The sequence below is a fragment of the Colius striatus genome, chromosome 14 (genome assembly GCF_028858725.1).
Source record: "Colius striatus isolate bColStr4 chromosome 14, bColStr4.1.hap1, whole genome shotgun sequence".
Taxonomy (NCBI): domain Eukaryota; kingdom Metazoa; phylum Chordata; class Aves; order Coliiformes; family Coliidae; genus Colius; species Colius striatus.
Window position 1 is genome coordinate 13,247,776 of NC_084772.1, and position 18,113 is coordinate 13,265,888.

Below are 18,113 nucleotides of genomic sequence, written 5' to 3' on the forward strand. Positions count from 1 at the left end.
CTCCCGCCTCGTCCGCAGCGCCCCCTGCCGCCTGGGAGGGCCTCGGCCCTTTCCCGCGCACCGCCCGGGAACGCTGCGGCGCGGCCGGAGCTCGGGCGGGAGGGGGCTCCCCGCACCGCCGGTTCGAGCCCCGCGCCCGCCGCCGCCCGGGGCATGGCCGCAGCCCGGCCCTGTGAGGGCTGTGACTCGTGGGAACGCCGGCCCTCCCCTGCCTGCTGCAGCCGCCGGTGCGGCCGGAGATCGGCCCAGCAGCTGTGCGTTCTGGAGCAGGGGGCGGGCCGAGCCCCCCTGGGGAGCCAAGGCACCCTTCCCGGGATAACAATCGGCTTTTACACGTGTTAGCCTAAGGTCTCACGTCTGTGTGCTGACAGGGGAAGCTACCACTCTTCCTTAAAAAAGTACTTTTACACAGATCTTCCACCATTTTATACCCCCCTCCTTTCTTTTTAAATCTACACTTTTAGTGCGTTAATTTATGCTGCAGCATTAAACTTGTACAAAAAGCTTTAAGGACACTTACTTAAATTACTCTGCCATCAAGTAAATTAAAATACTGTAATTTAGCTTAAACCAACAGGGAACTCCTCAGTAGAATTAAGGCTGTTTTAACTAAAGCAGCACAATTAGCCTGTGAGCACCAGATTGCAGTAAGAAGGCAGGAGCTGTACTGACCCGACAAACCCTCCACCTTTTTCCCCATCCAAAGCAATGTGACTATCAGAGCTCATTTGGCCATGCAAATGTAACTAATCCTCTCTTGGAAAAGCACACAGGAAAGTGTCACCATAGGATGGCTGCAGTGACAGCAAGGCCCTTTCAGCCACTGCCCACCCAATTTCCAATCTGTGGTTAAAACAAAGCAGATCTGCTTTTAAAAATCACGCCTACATTAAGTTCTTTGCTGCTAATAGTTTCTAAAAACTGGATCCCATTTGGCTGATGAATGGTAACAGTATAATTAACTGCAAGAAAGCAACCTTTCTTTTTCACTCTCTTCCCCAAATGTTATGTAACTGCAACGATGAAACAATCTCTAGGCTTCAATTTCCACGTGTAACCAAAGTATGCAAGTCTTCTGTCATCATATTTCAGAGGCACACAATATACATTTCAATTGGTTATTCTTGCAAATAAGCACAATGTCGTCAAACTAATTTCATTTTTCACTACATCTGAGGAAAACTCTGTTGCATAATTACACACCTTCACCTGTAGTAAAAAAACAAACCCAACAGGCTTTCATTTATGAGGAGAAACATCAATTTATTTAAATAACCTCTGATCTGGGTCTTCTTGTACAAAAACAAATTCTTCAAGAGGGGTTTTGTTATTTGCTGGCCAACAGCTTCTCTCACATGTGTAAACTATAGCAGTTCCAAACTCCACTGACAGATCTAAAAATAAAGCAATACAGGTATATAATGCAAAGGTATGAAAAATGACACCATCAGGAGCTATTGCTTATTGCTATACTTCAATCTTTACCAATTCAGAAAGTATTTTTTCACCCTCAGTTGTCTATGTACACAGCATTTTCTGGATTTAAAGCAAGCTGACTCAGAATGTTCAAAGAGCTTCTGCAATCTTATCTGACAGTATTTATTATTTTCCAAGGCCACGTTTAAGAGGCAATAAAGACAAATTACTCCCGAGGTTATGGAATTATTTACACTGCTGTTAATTAAAGTTCACTAGTGAGCAAATGAAGTTGCAATCACAATCCCCATAAACCAGAGTTGTATCTTTGGCTTAGCAAAACCTATAATGGAAACAGAGGAGATTCTATATAAGATCGTCACAGTGGTTAAGCTCATCAGTGCATGTGGTTTGCAAGACAACCCAAACTGCAGTTCACTAAACTTGACCAAGAAAGGGGACTGTTTCTAGTATTCATTCATTCAGCTAAGTCAAAGGTCAACACCTGAATCACTCTGGAGCATGCTGACCAGCGCTGGCATGAGCTGAAATTCAAATACTCTGTTGCTTCCACAGTTACTGCAGGCTGGAATGCCTTTGTCAATGTTGGCTGGAGGACACGTTATGAATAAAGGCTGGCCACCCCGAGAGTATCTAAGAGAAGAAAGAAAAAAAGTATTCACTTTTAAATTTAGATTTCATGGGCAAACATACAGTGGCAACAGTGTTCAGGATGCTCAGAAACATCTGCTTGAATTAATAAACATTGTTATGAGCTAGAATCACTGCCTAAGCTTCAGATGAGCCATTAAACAAAGAATAAAGACACAGAGGGGGAAATACTTGGAAGGTCAACACTTGGAAAAAAGCTAGATTTAAAGGAGATAAATGCTTTGAATTGTTATCTCCAAAATACACCATACCCCACTCAGTTAAGCAAACTACATTTTCCTGAATAGTAGAATCCTGGCCAGTGGTAGTTAAAGATGCTCAACATTGAACCACTGGAGTTATTTCACAGATGATGTCTTATTTGTAATAGCTATCAGAGCTTCACTACTAGCAGGGAACTATGATCAAAGACAGCTTCCACTGAACACCAAGCAGGGGACTCCGTGCCTTGCTGAAAGATCAACAGAGATTTGACAGCCCAGGAGAAACGGGTCCAACAAGCACACTCACAATACACACGAAGGGAAAAGAGAGGGCTGCAGAAAGACTGTAGCTAGTGATAGTCATAGGGATCAGCAGAGGTGATGTTTTAGAAGAACAGAAAATTCAAAGACCATAAGACTCCAAAGTGACAGATACAGTGAAAAAGAGTTGTCTGAAAATCTTCCATGCACTCCTCATTAGTACATTTTCTGTATAATCTTTGATAGATAATTAATGGAAGCTTCTAGTATCTCGTATTATCTGCATAACCACATAATAAGATTACCTTCAAACTTTAGCTCCTCCTCAAAAAGGTACCAGTTAATTCCACAAGGTTCTGGACACTTGATAAACAAAGGTCCTGTCACTACAATGAGACAGCTTGACCAGATAGGTCACACTACCCTCTCTGGAACAAAGATGTTAAACGCTAACACTTGGTATGATCCATGAATATCATGAGCATTATCTGGTACTATGAATAATTTATGAGTTGAACTCTTTGTCATACTTTCATTCAGAATTAACTCTTCCTTTGGGAAAGTAGCTGCTCTGAGGTTAAATCTGCTTTTGTTCTAGGAAAAGCAACAGATTTACAAGAACTGAAGACTGCAGAGTCCTAAGGGGTAATCACAATAAGCTGCAGAAGAACTCTGGCTTTAAAATAAGTAATTTCTTACTTCAGTAAGATCTCAAGGACTGAGACACAAGCAATTGCAATAAAGCTACAAAACTGCAGAAGAGCAGACAGCTTTGGCAATCTATCACAACAACATACCACTGCTTGTTACACTTCCACCTCAAAACTGTCTCTTAAAAACCTCTATGCTTAGATTTGCATGAATCGTCAAAGACAGTCTGGGTCAGTTCTCATCAGGTCTCTGACAGCCAGTTCTGGGGTCTCTGATCCTGCTTTGCTTCTCATCTACTTATACTTTGTATAAAAAAGCCCATCTAGGGATTGAAGTCTGACCACACAAGCCTGGAAACAGCCCTCTTAGTTTCTTGTTGTTAAAAACCAAAAATACACATCTATTTCCAATAAAATGGTTTATTTTGATGTACTAACAACTCACGTCTATGATCTGTATCTGCCTGTTACAACCAGATGATCAGCTTACCTTAGAATCTGTTCCTGACACACAGATATTCTTTTCATAAATTTATGGAACGTGTGGTCCCTGCCTTTGACCTCACTCTTCTCATACTTTTCATTACCGTCTTCACCTGCAAAACTATAAGAAACAAAATGACCAGTAAGGTTTTCAGTACAGTATGCATGGCTTTAAATAAACAATGGTTACTACACATTCAAAGTAAACTATAATAAGTACACTGAAAAACTTATACATGTTAAATTAAGAGCAACTCCTGTTAGAGGTTGCAAGTGAGTATTTTGCTTCTAGTTCTTTGGTTTCTGCTGGCTTACAATTACGAACAGCATTTCAAACTACCACATGAGATTGAAATCCACCAGACATCTGTTTATTCCTTTACAAAAATAATTCTTTTAGGAATTTCCCAGAAGTTTTGTTAGTTTTTAAATGATGAGGTTGTCTTTTTACACTTTGAATTAAATATACTTAAAAAAGCTATGATTCCATGATGATCAACGAAACTCAACAGTAACACCACTACTAAAAGGTTACTACAGGTGTTACAGATTCTGCAATTGACAGTAGCTTCAGTTATCAAAAAATTCAACGTTGCCAATTCAGGAAAAGACACTGTACATGTTAATAGAATCAAAACAGAAATGTTCTGGATCTAAGTGCTTACTGTGGCCACCTAAGTTAATACTGAAAATATTTGCAGTAAGTACATTCAAAAAACATTTTTCAGACAACCTTTACAAAATCTTGAGGAGTCTTAACCATCACCCCAGTCTCTAGTCAACATCACTAAGTAATTAAACTTTTAAAAATGCAACTGGAATGTAAGAAAAGTTTTAGTCTTGTAAAGAAAAAAAAAAAAAGATAAATGTTACAGTCCAGACTCACGTCATTTAGCATTAAGGTGTTGAAACCACACTGGGTTTGGTTTTGGAGAGTGACAATCCAACAGTCTATGCAGAGCCCAGGGATATTCCAACTGCTCACCCAGAGCTGCATCTCTGAATAACTCAAAATTTGACAGAACTGGGTGCACCATATGTTCTTCCAGCAAAATTCTACAGACTAATGACTCCTGAAGGATCCAGTTAGAAACAAAACCCATTCAGATTTACTGAGAGTCAGATTCAGGTTATCAGTCAGCATACAAAAAACTACGTAAGCCCTCAGTCACAGCATGAAATCCAGATCTGTTCTCACCTTTCTGACATCAACTGTTCCAAATCAACACCCTCTCTCTGCTGATACTCCTTCAATAGCTTATCTGCATGATCTGTATCAAGGAAACCACTGTAGTCTTCCTCATCCACAACACAGATGTAAAAGGGTTGGAACACAGGAGCTGAACCAGACATCGCTGTTACCATTCCCTCACTCTCTGAAGGATGTTCCCTCAGGGAACCTGACCCATCTGTAGCTTCAGATAAGCAAAGCTGTTGGAACTGGGATGCACACTCCACCTCTTTGGACAAGGAACTGCTCACTGCTTCATTTAAACCAAGCAGCTGAAGGGAGGCACATATAGGAGATTCTGCTTCATCAACAACTCCCCAGTCATCTGCTTCCTCACACCAATCCTTTGCAGCCAAGTTCAATTCTTGTTTCTGAGAAGCAAAAAAAAAACCAGCCAACTAACCAAAAAGAGAAATCCACAAAAGGAAAAAGAATATTATCAAGATCAGCCACCCCAATGCATTTCAAATACAGTTTCATAACAGACAAAAACACTAAAATCTGAACACTGAGCATTATTTCACCCCTCCTCCTCACAGCAGTACTTACCAGCATACCCGTGTTTACTTTTCACAGCAACACAGTTATGGCAAAAAACCATCTCGCACTGGAGAAAAGAATTCACTGGCTTTTTGAATGGCCTTTGTACATCATGCTGCCATGCTCTGGCTGCTGGTATGACCACTGACAACTAGCTTGAGTGTGTTTATCTGAAGCATGGTGACCGTGCCACAGCTAAGCTCAAAGTGCAGAATATGAAGGAAAATAATAAAAACAATCTAGTCTGATGAAATGACAGTATTACCGTTAAGCACATCTACCATTGGTTAAAATTTCACATTGAGGATACATCAGGATGTACCCCTTTCTGAGGATAATTCCTTCCTGCCTATCCCTAGTTTGATAGCTATCCTCCTCTTTCAGTCTTCTTAGGCCAACATGCAGTTGTTCTTCACAAGCAAAATCACCAGAAATATATTACTACTTGAGTCAGATGAATTAAAACTGGTGATAGATCTTTTAAACTATTTAAATTAGAAAAGAAACCCAAACATCTCAGAGTTCCAAATCTAAACAGTACAGCCCAATCATTTAGTAAAAAAATAAATCATTTAGTAGACGTAATTAAAGTATCAAATACTGGTTTTGACCATGCAGTTGGGCTGCAGTCTCCACTTTACAACAAGCGTAACAGAAACCACAGAGTTAATCTTCTAGTAAACAACGTGTAGTACTCACAGCGGCACGAATTCCAGGACCGTGACTTCCCCGCATGACCACACACGCGACTCGAAACTAAGCAACAGCACAGCCAGCTGACTGTTGCTCAGACCGGTACATGGGAGGTGCGACACTCAACCAACGCATCTGCGTTTTTACGTTAAAGCCCCCAGAGCACCGCACCTCGTACCGCACACAACCGACACGCAGAAGCCCAGCGGACAGATTGCTACTCGTACCTGGCCGACGCTGTCACGTGCCGTGGCCGCTGGCTGCGTGGGCGAGTAGTGTGAGCGCAGCACCTTCCAGCTGCTCCGCGCCGGGCCGCCAAACGCAGAGAGAGAAGGGTGAGCGCCGGCGCGCGGCCCGAGCCGCAGCTCCCGCCCGGCCGCGCGGCGGCGCCCTCACCTGCGCGGCGCTCCCCAGCAACGCCCTCACCTGCGCGGCGCTCCCCAGCAACGCCCTCACCTGCGCGGCGCTCCCCAGCAACGCCCTCACCTGCGCGGCGCTCCCCAGCAACGCCCTCACCTGCGCGGCGCTCCCCAGCAACGCCCTCACCTGCGCGGCGCTCCCCAGCAACGCCCTCACCTGCGCGGCGCTCCCCAGCAACGCCCTCACCTGCGCGGCGCTCCCCAGCAACGCCCTCACCTGCGCGGCGCTCCCCAGCAACGCCCTCACCTGCGCGGCGCTCCCCAGCAACGCCCTCACCTGCGCGGCGCTCCCCAGCAACGCCCTCACCTGCGCGGCGCTCCCCAGCAACGCCCTCACCTGCGCGGCGCTCCCCAGCAACGCCCTCACCTGCGCGGCGCTCCCCAGCAGCTCCCGCCCGGCCGCGCGGCGGCGCCCTCACCTGCGCGGCGCTCCCCAGCAGCCCCGGCCGGCGCACGCGAAGACGTTGGCCACGCGGTGGCAGGGGGCGCCCTCCAGCGGGCAGTACAGCTGCGCCAGGTGCGCCAGCGCCCGCCCGCACAGCCCGCAGCGCGGCGCGCCCGCCCGCACGGCCGGCACCCAGTCCTGAAACAACAACACAACGCGCACCGCTGGCGCCGCCGCGAGCGCGCCCCCTGCCCCCCCCGCACGGCCCGGCCCCTCCGCCGCCGTCCCGTCCCCCCGCCCCGGCCCTACCGGGGAGCCGCCCAGCTTGTTGGTGGCCCAGGCGGGGGCCTGCCCGCCTCCTCGGCACGGCCCCGCCATGGCGGCATCGCGCAGACCCAGCAGCACGGGCGGCCTCACCGCCATGGCAGCGCCGCGCCGCTACGGCGGCCGCCAGCGGACACACCCCGCCGGAGCGCAGCGCCAGTCCTGTCCTCTCCTGCCACGGGCAGCCGGCGGGGGCGCGTGTGCGGCCCCGGAGCCGGGGGCAGAGCGGGGCAGCCTGCGTCCCGCATCCTGCGCCGCAGGGTACTTCAGGAGGGTAGTTCAGCACCTGAGGACTAAAAATGCTTTCTGTGAGCTCCCATGCTCCCGAATAGTTAGCACGTGGAAAGGCTGTATATGCGTGTTAGTTGGAAGCAGGAATCGCGTCATGGCTTGTTCCTCCTATGAGGTATGGGACCGCACTGATCGTCTTTTTCAGCTAGTAGCAGTGATGAAGAAAACAGAATCTCTTTGTTATTTACAGATGGTAAAGCTAATTCAGCTTTCCTAGTATTGACCTAAAGAAATCAGCCAAGTGGCCTCTGTTTAGTTACAATGTCTAATGGCAAAGGTAACTGAGTTTCAGGCCTTGTTCCGAATTTCTCTTACATATTTTTAGTACAGCACAGGAATGTAATACTGAATGCTCAAGACAAGAGAGTCAGTTGTTAACCAGTTTCCATCTCAGCATCTTAGTGCTGCATGAGTAACAGGGTGAAAATAAGTGTACAAAGATAAGATTGCAAAAGAACTGACAAGTCAGAACAGTGATGTGGGAAAACTGGTTATGGCAACAGTTACTAACAAAAGGTCAGTTTTGCAAAACGGAAAGCTTTCTCAATGACTATACTTCCTAGAAAGGTTTAATAAATGCTGTTGTACTTCCTCCAATTAGCAGTCCTTCTTTCTTGCACACTGTATTAAAAAATCATCCAGCTGCTAGGAAGTGCCTTCCTGACAACAAAGACAACACCGAGAACTGTGCAAAGCTGGCCAGTTCCAGTTTGAAAGCTTTCATTCTCCTGTCTGGTATTTGTGAGCCTGTCTGGTTCACAGCTGCTCCTGGGGGGAAAAAAAGAGCATTATTGTATACATTCCTACCCTGAAGGGCAGGGTAGGAGTGCTCCTGTTCAGATTCTTCGGGCACAGTATTCTCCTTCAGACACAGTGTTGGGAAGGCCTGCAAAAGCCAAGCAAGTGTCATACAGTGGTTTTGCTTTGCATTATCTTAGTCCTAGAGAAGGATTTATTCTGTCTTATAAAACCAAGTACAGCACTAGCTACTGTTTCTAGAGTTATATTTACCACCTCTTTTGATGTTTTTTCTCTTAAGCACTGAACTACTTCACCTGAATCATTTTTTTTTCACAGTCAGCAAAGCTGCAATTCATTGCAATCAGTATAACAAGAGACCAACAATTTTCTTACATTAACTATACTACTTCAGCAACTGAGTCACAGTGAACAGTCATCAGCTGCACTTTGCTGGGAACACCAAGTGAATTTGTGAAACTTCAATTCCTTCCATCACAGCTGCAGACTGGAACTGTGACATAAATGAGTTACAACAGCATGCATGTTTTTGCAAGTTTGAACAACACAGTATCATAAATGAGTGTGCAAATGTGGTGGGTTTTTTTCATAGGAAGCACTAATGTATGGAAAGCTACATTAAAAGGCCACTAATAATACTGAATACCACTGAATACTAAAATGTGGAGCATTATACATTTTAAAATTACTTACTTTGGCTTGTTTTTCAGGATAGTCAGTTACTAGAGCTCTGGCTAAAACTCCACTGTATGAGACAGCCCTATGGAACAAATCTGTGAAAACAAGTCTGTGAAAACCCTAGGGCCTTAAGACAGGTCCTGCAAAGAAGGCTGGAAAATTCACATCTGAAACCCTTGAGGCTTAAGAAAGAAATTTCTGGCTTCTTGTGTGTGATTTAACCTGTTGGAATTAGCATATATCAGTTAAGTCAAAGAAAAAGAAGTTCCAAAAAATCAAACCCAACATTTATTTATAATGGTTTACAAAACAAGAAAACAAGTAGATTTTCTGTCTCATTTATGAGATGCAAGCCCAGCTCACTGATGTTTTCTGATGAATGCTTTGCACCTTACAAACTATTTTGAATTAAAGAAAGTTGTAAGAATGACAACTGACCACTCTCTTCTGTCAGAAGAGGGGAATAAGCATATAACATATTCTGACACATTCTGAATAATTTCTTACAGATTTTAATATATTTGCCAATTTCTCTCATTCTCCCTTCTCTCAGGAGCATTATTTAGTTTTGACATCCACTGAGCAGATACCATGGTCTTTTTGAACCTGAAAGATTGTGGGGCTTTTCTGCTTGCTTCATTAAACAGTAATTCCAGATTTCCCTTGATTCTCTGCTTTCACTGTGATCATGACAACAGATTACATAACAGACAGTTAGAAGGTGATTATTAAGCTCTGCAGCCTGACAAACTAATTTTGTTTGACTTCAGGTTTTAAAAGCAAACTGTACCCTCCACAACTCTTATAAATCTGTGTGTTCTCTCTTCTTGTTCATCATTTGTTTCATGAGGTGTGTCCAGAATTCCATCTTGTGTTCTTTCAGCTTCTTTGCTGTCTTTTGCATTAGGTCTATTTCCAGGTATCTCTCATCCAGATCATACAGAGGCCAATGGACCAACCCCTCTCCATTGGGATTCCTGGAAATAACATAATGAAAAGTCACCTTTTTGTTTGCCTCTCAATTGTGCTCTGGCTGCTCAGGCTGAGAGCAATTCAGAAAACTAACACAAGCTCAGATGATGTGATTCTACTACCTGAACAGTTGGATGGTTGTCACCGAAATGCTCATCAGTTGAATAGTAAACATTCAAGAATTGCCACTACTTCTGGATCTAAACCTTCATTGCAGATGGAGGAATAGCTCTTGGATTACTACTTTTTTTTTTTTCCCCTTTTTTCCATCTGTGGGTTCATTTAAAGGTTTTTATTGCAATCATTAAGAATAGAAATAATTTGCTTCAACATTTATCTTAAATTCTGCCAAATTTGTAGGAATCACCATATAAGTATTGCTATTATACAGCTTAGACAAAACATGAGCTGTAATTAGCATTATGATTCTTACCCGTTTCTAGCAAAGTTAGTCCAGTATCTCATAATAGTTCTGCTAAGTTTATTTTCTCCTTCTGTAGTATTCCCTGCAAATTGGGAGATTAAATAGCAACATCAAAAACAAAATAGTCAAAAAAGTAGCAGCTGTATCAATTCCAATGAACTCTAATCAATTCTACTTGTTACAACCAAGCTATGGGAGTTTTACTGGAGCAGAGCTCTAGGAGAGAACTGCAGATGAATGATTTCATGAAAAAGAACTGCTACTAAAGACATAAAATGTTGATGCTGATTCTGATGTTTCTAAGAGAGAAAGTCTATCGTAAAGCCCTCCAGAAAGCAAAATGAATAATAATGATGTTTTAAAAGGAATACTTTAGTAAGCACAGATACATACCAGCTAAGAATGGCTTTCCAAAGACAAAGGCAATCTCATCTGCATGATCTGCTTTTACAAACTCTGGTACAACACCTGCTGCTGAACTTGGGCGATGCTGAAATTCATAAAAGTAGACTGGGTTGCCAGCATCTAGTAGAAAATATACAGAATAGTGTTAGTTTGAAAGCTGAAAATGCCTGCCACCAAAGGTGCTAAACTCTCATTACAGTCTCTTTTGGTAAAATGAAACCACTGTCAGTTCTTTAGATAATTAAGTGTGATGCAATCTGTCCACAAACATGCCCCAGCATGGAATTCTACATTTCTTCTAATAGATGCTGGATTAGAGACTCACCTCTATGGTATCTAGCTACTTCAATGGATGAAAGAACAAAGATAAAGTCTCCTATAGCATCAAGGAGGCCATCTCGCACCTGAGCACGGTCTTCTGCATTCTTTACGTATTCATTGAATATTTGATTAATAACTTCAGAAGTAGCACCCTGAAATGAATAAGAAAAATACTGACAATGGTGGTGAATATTATCAAGAGTAACAGCAGGAACTGAGTGTGCCATCTGTACATGTCTGGCTAAACCCTAAATATTACCTACTTTCAGAGAAAGTCTAGAACTGTGTCAGAAATAGGACCTACACAGCTACAGGATATAGGTGTTTGCAGGGAGAAGAGGTTTGCGAGGTCTAACCATCAAACATCTTTAGATACAAGACAGTCAGTGACACTGATAAATAGATCAGGTAGTCTCTTCTCCCTCCTGTGGAAATAACTCCTATAAGAGAAAAGATATCCTGTTGGATTTAATGAATTTTGTTTATTGTAGATGGCTGTAATTCACTCTCTTTCAGAACAAGCCTGGGCTCTGCCTTTCTGAGCTCATTATGGATGTCTGCCACATTAAATGATCCATTGCAAGTACTGGCCATGTTTATAAAGTCCTGAATTCTTACCAATTAATCTGCATTTTTCTACATTTAACAGTTTCAGGAGAACCCAAAGAACTAGAAGGCTAAGAGGTTTGTAAATTACTCGGAGGCAAAAACTCAAGGTACCTAAATATAGATATCTCAGTGCCATTTTAAATAACTCAGGATGTCTTTTCTAGTCCCCAGCTACTCCTTCAGAGCAGTGTATTCTATAGGTGTTGTGTCATACCCTCTGGTACCATGCATGTCTTGGATAACCTAGGGTATCTAAAATGTCACAAGAGATCTGGGTTTAGGTACCTGAATCACTCTTGGATTTCTACAGAACCCCTTTAAGAGAGACACTTAGGATAGACATTTAAAGTGTGTTTTCAAACACTAGTGGCAACAGGAATACACCACATCTGCTGCCCATTACTGCCCCAGGGCAGGAAGCTGCCAAATAGAACAAAGTTTGCCTCTAAGATGTACCCCGCCAGGAGTACAAATATAGAACCAGAGCAGTGAAGCAGCATTAGGTTATTCTGAAAATAGTCACTTACCTTAAGTAGTAATGTGAACATGTTCTGTAGGATTTGACGTGCAACATTTTCAGTCATACCATCTGTGTAAGGAGGAAATTTCATTTCCTGCATGAGATAGAGAATCATATTTATAGAAAATCTTGTATTAACAAAATGATATATAAATAATGAGATTGTAAGTCTCTTACCATAGGAAGTAACCACCCGAATTCACAGTTATTTACTCCTATTAAATATGGGACTGCAGTGATCGCTTTTGCAGATAATAGTTGCTCAGGACTCTTTGGGAAAAACACACCATCTACAGATGCACTGATGAACATAGAAGGCTGCAGAAAGAGCAAAAAAAGCAAGACTCATTTATACATGGATTTTACTTCTAGAAAAAAAAAAATCTTTTTTTTTTTTTTTGTGGTTCCAAAGCAAGATAAAGTCAATCGAAGAAGAAACAGTATTCAAACCATCTGTACATTTTCTCTGGAAGATTTTCTGCACTAGACAGAAGGTTCTGTGAAGATTATATTTTTAATGTTTGTGAAACATAGGTGATGATGTCCAGTTTGTATCTCAGTTCAATTCTGTTATGGATATGGGGAGCAGTAGTGGAAAAATAACCTTTGTGTTGAAACTGCAAAGGAAAACGGAAGCCAGCACTGTGATGAAAAATTTTAAGTAGGACATAACATATTAACTAATTTTCAGGTTCTTCAGGAGAAACAGTGACATTTCATACACTATTTTCCTTCCCCTGGTAGAGCATGACTGCAAAACACAAGTAGCACAAAGTCCATACAGAATGAAATGGAAGTAAACTGTTGGTATTTTTCAGGTGAGGTATAGCATAGCTGCAGTGTTGTCAAATTCTGAAAAGGTCAAGAAAGTCAGATGTTACATTCGCTTCAAGTTCTCCTAATATCACACCACAGAAATGGCATAGTCTGGTATGACAGAATTTGAAATGTTGTTTAAATGCAGTAAGTATAATTTCACCTACCATTTTTAGTGTTATCTTTATTATCTCTTCTTCTGTTTTTTCTCTTAAGCATTCAACTATTGCAGCTGAACTGGATTTTTCACAGACAGAGGCAGCAATAATACTCTGCAATTAATAAAAACAAACACTCATTTATTCACATACTTTCCAAATAAGGCTCTATGTGCCATCAGGGCTGAGAGTCCAATGGGAGGAACTTGAACTTCTGCACAGGGATGATTGAAGCCAGACATGTTTCAGCTACATCAACGGAGGAAAAAAAAAATGATCCAGGTAGGTTTCTGGAAGTTGTTTCTTGCAGTTGGAAAAAACCCAAATGTGTTGACGTCTGGTCTTCTTTCCAAATGTAAACAAATTTAATATTGCACACAACAGGTATCAAACAAGAGGTGAAGAGTATTCAGAATCTAGTGCCATTTTCCAGCCAAAAACTATAGCTCAAGTTTTCTGGAAGACAGTATCTGTTCTAGTATTTCTTTACATTTCACACTTCCTCTTTGCCTTCTCTCTTCACATCCTTAGTCTTTTGTTCTCACTTACATGGATATTTGGGTATTCGAAAAGCACATACAAATGCTGTCTTTAATGACCATGGTTGTAGTTTCGTGAGAAAAAAAAATCTTTTTCTACATTTTGGAAACAGCTTAAGATATGCAAAACTATCTAGAAAAATATTTTAAATTACTACAAAATACTCACTTGTGCTTCCTCCTCAGGGTTGTCAGTGAACAAAGTTCTGAGTGCAGTACCACTCTCTGAAATGGCCTTATGGAACAAGCCCTTTGCCAGGGGTGATAAGACCTGTAAAAGAGCAAGAACAAGCATTACAAGCATGACAAGCACTATGTTCTGACCACTGACTTAGAATTTCAATACCAGGAGTTGCCATTTAACACATATTGAAAATGAATGTCTTAAGACTGTTAAACTGTAGCCTCTGATCATAGTTCAGCTATGTAAAGGGCTTTGGCAGCAATGTTGAGGATAAGGAGTTCATGCCTGCCTTCTTCCCTCCCATAGCACCTTGCTTCCAAGACTCCATGGAACTACGCTATAAGCCAAACACAGACCAAATATAATTGTGTCCAAGACAGTCTGGCTATGATGTAAAGAGGAATAAAAGACTATTGGCCAGATGAGCTTAGGGAACAGGAATTTTTATCACATGCATCACTGAACCCTGGTTTCACTGTCTGATTTGTACCAAATTGTGAAAGACTGGAGCTGAACCTCTTATTCAACATGCTCAGTGTTGATGTAAAAATTGTACATAATTTTACTGGGTCACAAATGTACAGCTGGTTCAATTATCCTGACTATTCACCTCGGTTACTTTGCACAAGTGACTGTCAGAGCAAACAGAAATGAGTAATACATCCTCTTAAGGGACTTTTTTCACAAAGATAAATCTTTAGGGTTTTGGCTCTGAAAAATAAAACAAACCAGAATTTCATTTAGTAGATAAAGAATAACACTGTGGATCTGAACTACAAGAATTTGGTATGAAAATAACATTTTCATTAATCAGAAGCTGCACTGTATTGTTGTTAACATTAATACATGTCCAAGGAGATGCATCACTTACTATAAAACCATCCCTTTTCTCTCACTGACTTTCCAAGCAGGTACTAAAAATAAACGTGGTTGGTGGGTCTTTTTCCCTAAGAAATTAAATTTCAATATTACTGTGAACTTACAAGAGCAGAAACACTGATTGCTCCTGCAGATTCTCCAGCGATAGTGACAGATCCTGGATCTCCTCCAAAATGTATGATATTTTCCTGAATCCACTTAAGAGCTTCTACTTGATCTAAATATCCCCAGTTACCTCGGGCATACTTATCACCAGTGCTGCAGGAAAAGAATGGATTTGCTCAAATGCTCAATGTAAGAAAAAAGGCAGAGAAAAAAACAATCTGTGGTATAAGAAAGCAGCTGCCATTTTCTACACAGAACTTCTCCACACACCTGAAAAAGAAATGGCTCAGAAAGCACTGAAATTAGAGTAACAATCAAACAAGAACAGACTCGGAAGCTCATTTGAGACTTGTAAATACTTCCCAATTGGTGCATAGGTAATTAAGAAACGTATTTTTCCTTTGTATAAGCAAGTATTCTGCATGTCTTTTCACAAGGGCTTTGCACACATGATTTTTGGAAATCACTCAACAAAAACAGAGATAAAATACCTCACCTAAAATATCCAAGAATGCCTAATCTGTATTGAATTGCTACAACCACCACATTTTCAAAGGCTGCTAATGCTGAACCATCGTATGATGAAGCTGCTCCAAAAACTAAGGCACCTCCATGGATCCATACAAAGACCTGAAAAGACCAAACCACAAACAACCCAGTACAGATAGGAGCTCCCAGTGATAAAAACTAAATATAAACTAACATATAATATTCTGTGCTGTTTCACTCCTGACTCTTCCAGATCACATTTCACAAATGGTAGAAGTCTTTCGAATGAGGCCCACAGTCTTTCCAAAACGGCACTGATTTTATTAAACAGTTACACTACACCAATACCCCATGACTTTTCACAGATTATGAGGAGGAAATCAAACATTGTCTATCTAAAATGTCAATAAAATTTGATTTGTAAAATTGGATTTTGTGTCTCTTTTAAACCTCAGCAAATATTAACTGGGGGAAAGCATGTAAAGTGATCATTACAAAACTATGGCGTAGGCTGTACATCTGCTGTAAAATAATGTTGCTAGAGCTTTATAATGATTTTGCTTACAGGCAGCTTCTCCTGTGTTTTTGTAGAAACAGGTGTGTACACATTTAGGTATAAGCAATCTTCAGACACTTCCAGAACAACTTTTTCTTTTCTATTAGTAACATAGTCCGATGCCAACTGTCCTTTTATTTTGTCCTGCAGACACCTGAATAAATGAAAAGATAACAAGCAATAACTAAAACCTCAAAGCCATGAAGCACAGCTTTATTGTACTTCCACAGCAAAGCAGGAACCAGAAAACATCTCTGGTACATGTCTAGACTGTTGGTGACAGAAAACATAAAACACTACTTTTCACTTTTACTATATTTTCTTCCTTTGACCTGGCATTGACTAAATTCATAAAAGCAGGACACAGTGACATGCAGATACAATTTTGCTTGTTTCAAAAGACTGCAGAAATATACCTCCAAATACACATGGCTATAAATATCTCCAGTGAAAATGGGAATTATTTTACATCTTCAATAGCTTTCTGTATTATAATGGTAGGTGTTAGGCTTGAGGCACTAAACAAGGGCGGTAGTATAAATGGAGAAGACACAGTATAGACTAGAATTGGTCTGCACTTCTTATGTGGCCTGTTAGGCATGTGACTGCATTTTTTTCATCTAATATTTTACCCCAGCATTTTCTCAGCTTCTTCCAGTTTCTCCTCCTAAGTTACATAGTTTCTAAACATCACTAAGTAATGACCAAATGCTCCCCAAAAGAGAACATTGTTGGCAAAGCACTGGTCTGTATTAGATCATCACTGACACCTATTAGATAGCAGCTTCTAATAAAAAGAGAAGCTTACAAAGCCATCTTTAGAAATGCATTATTACTAACAAGCGCAGTTAGTAACAAGATGGCTCCAAGAGCTTTATCTTGTGGATTTTGTTTGCTCTGTACATTAGTGTCCTCAAATTACATATAATACCAAATTATTAAACAAATCAGTGGTTTTGTCGCTGTCTTACATTGGTGGGTAGGAAGTGGCATCTCTGACACCTTTCCATGGCTCAGGTGGCTGGGGTTCAGAAAATCTCAGTTGTCCAACTGGAGGCTTAGCAAATGGAAGTCCCAAAAAGACATTTACACTCTTCTCAGCTGCATCTACTTTAAATTGGTACCCTCGGACTCTCCCATATTTGGTCACCACATCTGGTGGCTCTGCTGCTTGTCCTGTGGGATGTGAGCACAAAATCACATCATGGATAAGCAACTGCCATAGTTCTAAGAGCTTTAGCTAATCAAATACACATCTTTTGTCTGCTTAAACAATCTTTATACATCGTGTTTCAACAAACTCTAATGAGCATAGCTGACATTATTTCAGCTTTTGTTTAGAGTGGTTTCTACATATAATCTCCCTCAGGTATATTGTATCTATTGCCTTACTACACACACACATTAGTACTTGCATATGGACTTTAATCCTTTTGATCCAGGTTGTTAGTTAAAAATCCAACAGATTGCTCTCATTGAGAGGCACTTCCTTTTTAGAAAAAGACCTGTGAATACACAAAATCCAGACCCTTGATAGTATGTTCAGCTGAAAGAAAAAGCTTCTAATATACCTGAAAACTGCCTGGCTATACAAATGCTGTCAATATTTGGCAAGATTCATGTTAAGATCAGTGTGAAAGATCTAAATACCAAATGTGGTACAGTGGCCTGCTCTGCCTCAGCAGCCAAGAGATTGGGACAGGAATTTAATTTCACTCTTTGCCAAAAATGCCAGTAAGACAAATGGCTGTAAATAGATCACAAAAAAGAAACTAAGAACTATTTGCTATTGAGACTTAACTAGGTGCCCAGCTCCTCCAGTAAAGCTGGGGCTATGCTAGGTGAGTAAGCTGCACATCTGCTCTGTTTCCTAAAAGAAGGCACCTCAAAAAACCCCTCTGAGGCTTACCAATAGCTGCAAGTGTCGTGATCCCCACGATGAGAATCAAGGAGAGCTGCCACGGGTCCTTTCCAGTTGTCATTTTGCAAGCTAGTCACACATTTACGTCTTCAGAGCGTTGCTTTTTATACTCTGTTAAGTATGAATGTTAACTCAAGGTAATCACTGATCAGGAAAAGCACTCCTCAGGCTGCTGGCCAACTCAGCTGCCCTGCCTGTAAGCCACTCCTG

General features: G+C 41.6%; 2 protein-coding genes across 3 annotated transcripts; both read right to left on the minus strand.

The window, feature by feature from the left end:
• Nucleotides 1-1,237: 1,237 nt before the first annotated feature.
• On the minus strand, nt 1,238-7,398 carry PDCD2L (programmed cell death 2 like). Of its 2 annotated transcripts, XM_062007352.1 has the most exons (7): nt 7,263-7,398; nt 6,988-7,151; nt 6,377-6,446; nt 4,884-5,287; nt 3,693-3,806; nt 1,922-2,070; nt 1,238-1,394 (listed from the first exon to the last, which is right to left on the minus strand). In XM_062007352.1, exons 1-7 carry the CDS (start codon nt 7,374-7,376, stop codon nt 1,264-1,266), a joined length of 1,146 nt encoding a protein of 381 aa, XP_061863336.1. In that variant the 5' UTR covers nt 7,377-7,398; the 3' UTR covers nt 1,238-1,263. The 2 variants fall into 2 exon arrangements, with proteins under 2 accessions (XP_061863336.1, XP_061863338.1); XM_062007354.1 differs by lacking the exon at nt 6,988-7,151.
• Nucleotides 7,399-9,807: 2,409 nt separating this feature from the next.
• Nucleotides 9,808-17,964, minus strand: LOC104561232 (fatty acyl-CoA hydrolase precursor, medium chain). Its single transcript, XM_062007477.1, has 13 exons — nt 17,892-17,964; nt 16,954-17,158; nt 15,992-16,136; nt 15,434-15,567; nt 14,937-15,090; nt 13,939-14,040; nt 13,240-13,344; nt 12,434-12,574; nt 12,264-12,350; nt 11,132-11,279; nt 10,795-10,926; nt 10,411-10,483; nt 9,808-9,982 (listed from the first exon to the last, which is right to left on the minus strand). Exons 1-13 carry the CDS (start codon nt 17,962-17,964, stop codon nt 9,808-9,810), a joined length of 1,674 nt encoding a protein of 557 aa, XP_061863461.1.
• Nucleotides 17,965-18,113: the final 149 nt, after the last annotated feature.

Coding starts and splice junctions, on each gene's coding strand:
- PDCD2L (XM_062007352.1), bottom strand. CDS start 7,376: ATGGCGGTGAGGCCGCCCGTGCTGCTGGGTCTGCGCGATGCCGCCATG. Junction 5,288..6,376: donor CACGTGACAGCGTCGGCCAG/GTACGAGTAGCA, acceptor TTTGCTTCTCAG/AAACAAGAATTGAACTTGGC. Junction 3,807..4,883: donor GAACAGTTGATGTCAGAAAG/GTGAGAACAGAT, acceptor TGTTTCTTATAG/TTTTGCAGGTGAAGACGGTA.
- LOC104561232 (XM_062007477.1), bottom strand. CDS start 17,964: ATGACAACTGGAAAGGACCCGTGGCAGCTCTCCTTGATTCTCATCGTG. Junction 15,091..15,433: donor GGCATTCTTGGATATTTTAG/GTGAGGTATTTT, acceptor CTTTTCCTGCAG/CACTGGTGATAAGTATGCCC. Junction 13,345..13,938: donor ACCCTGAGGAGGAAGCACAA/GTGAGTATTTTG, acceptor TATTAATTGCAG/AGTATTATTGCTGCCTCTGT.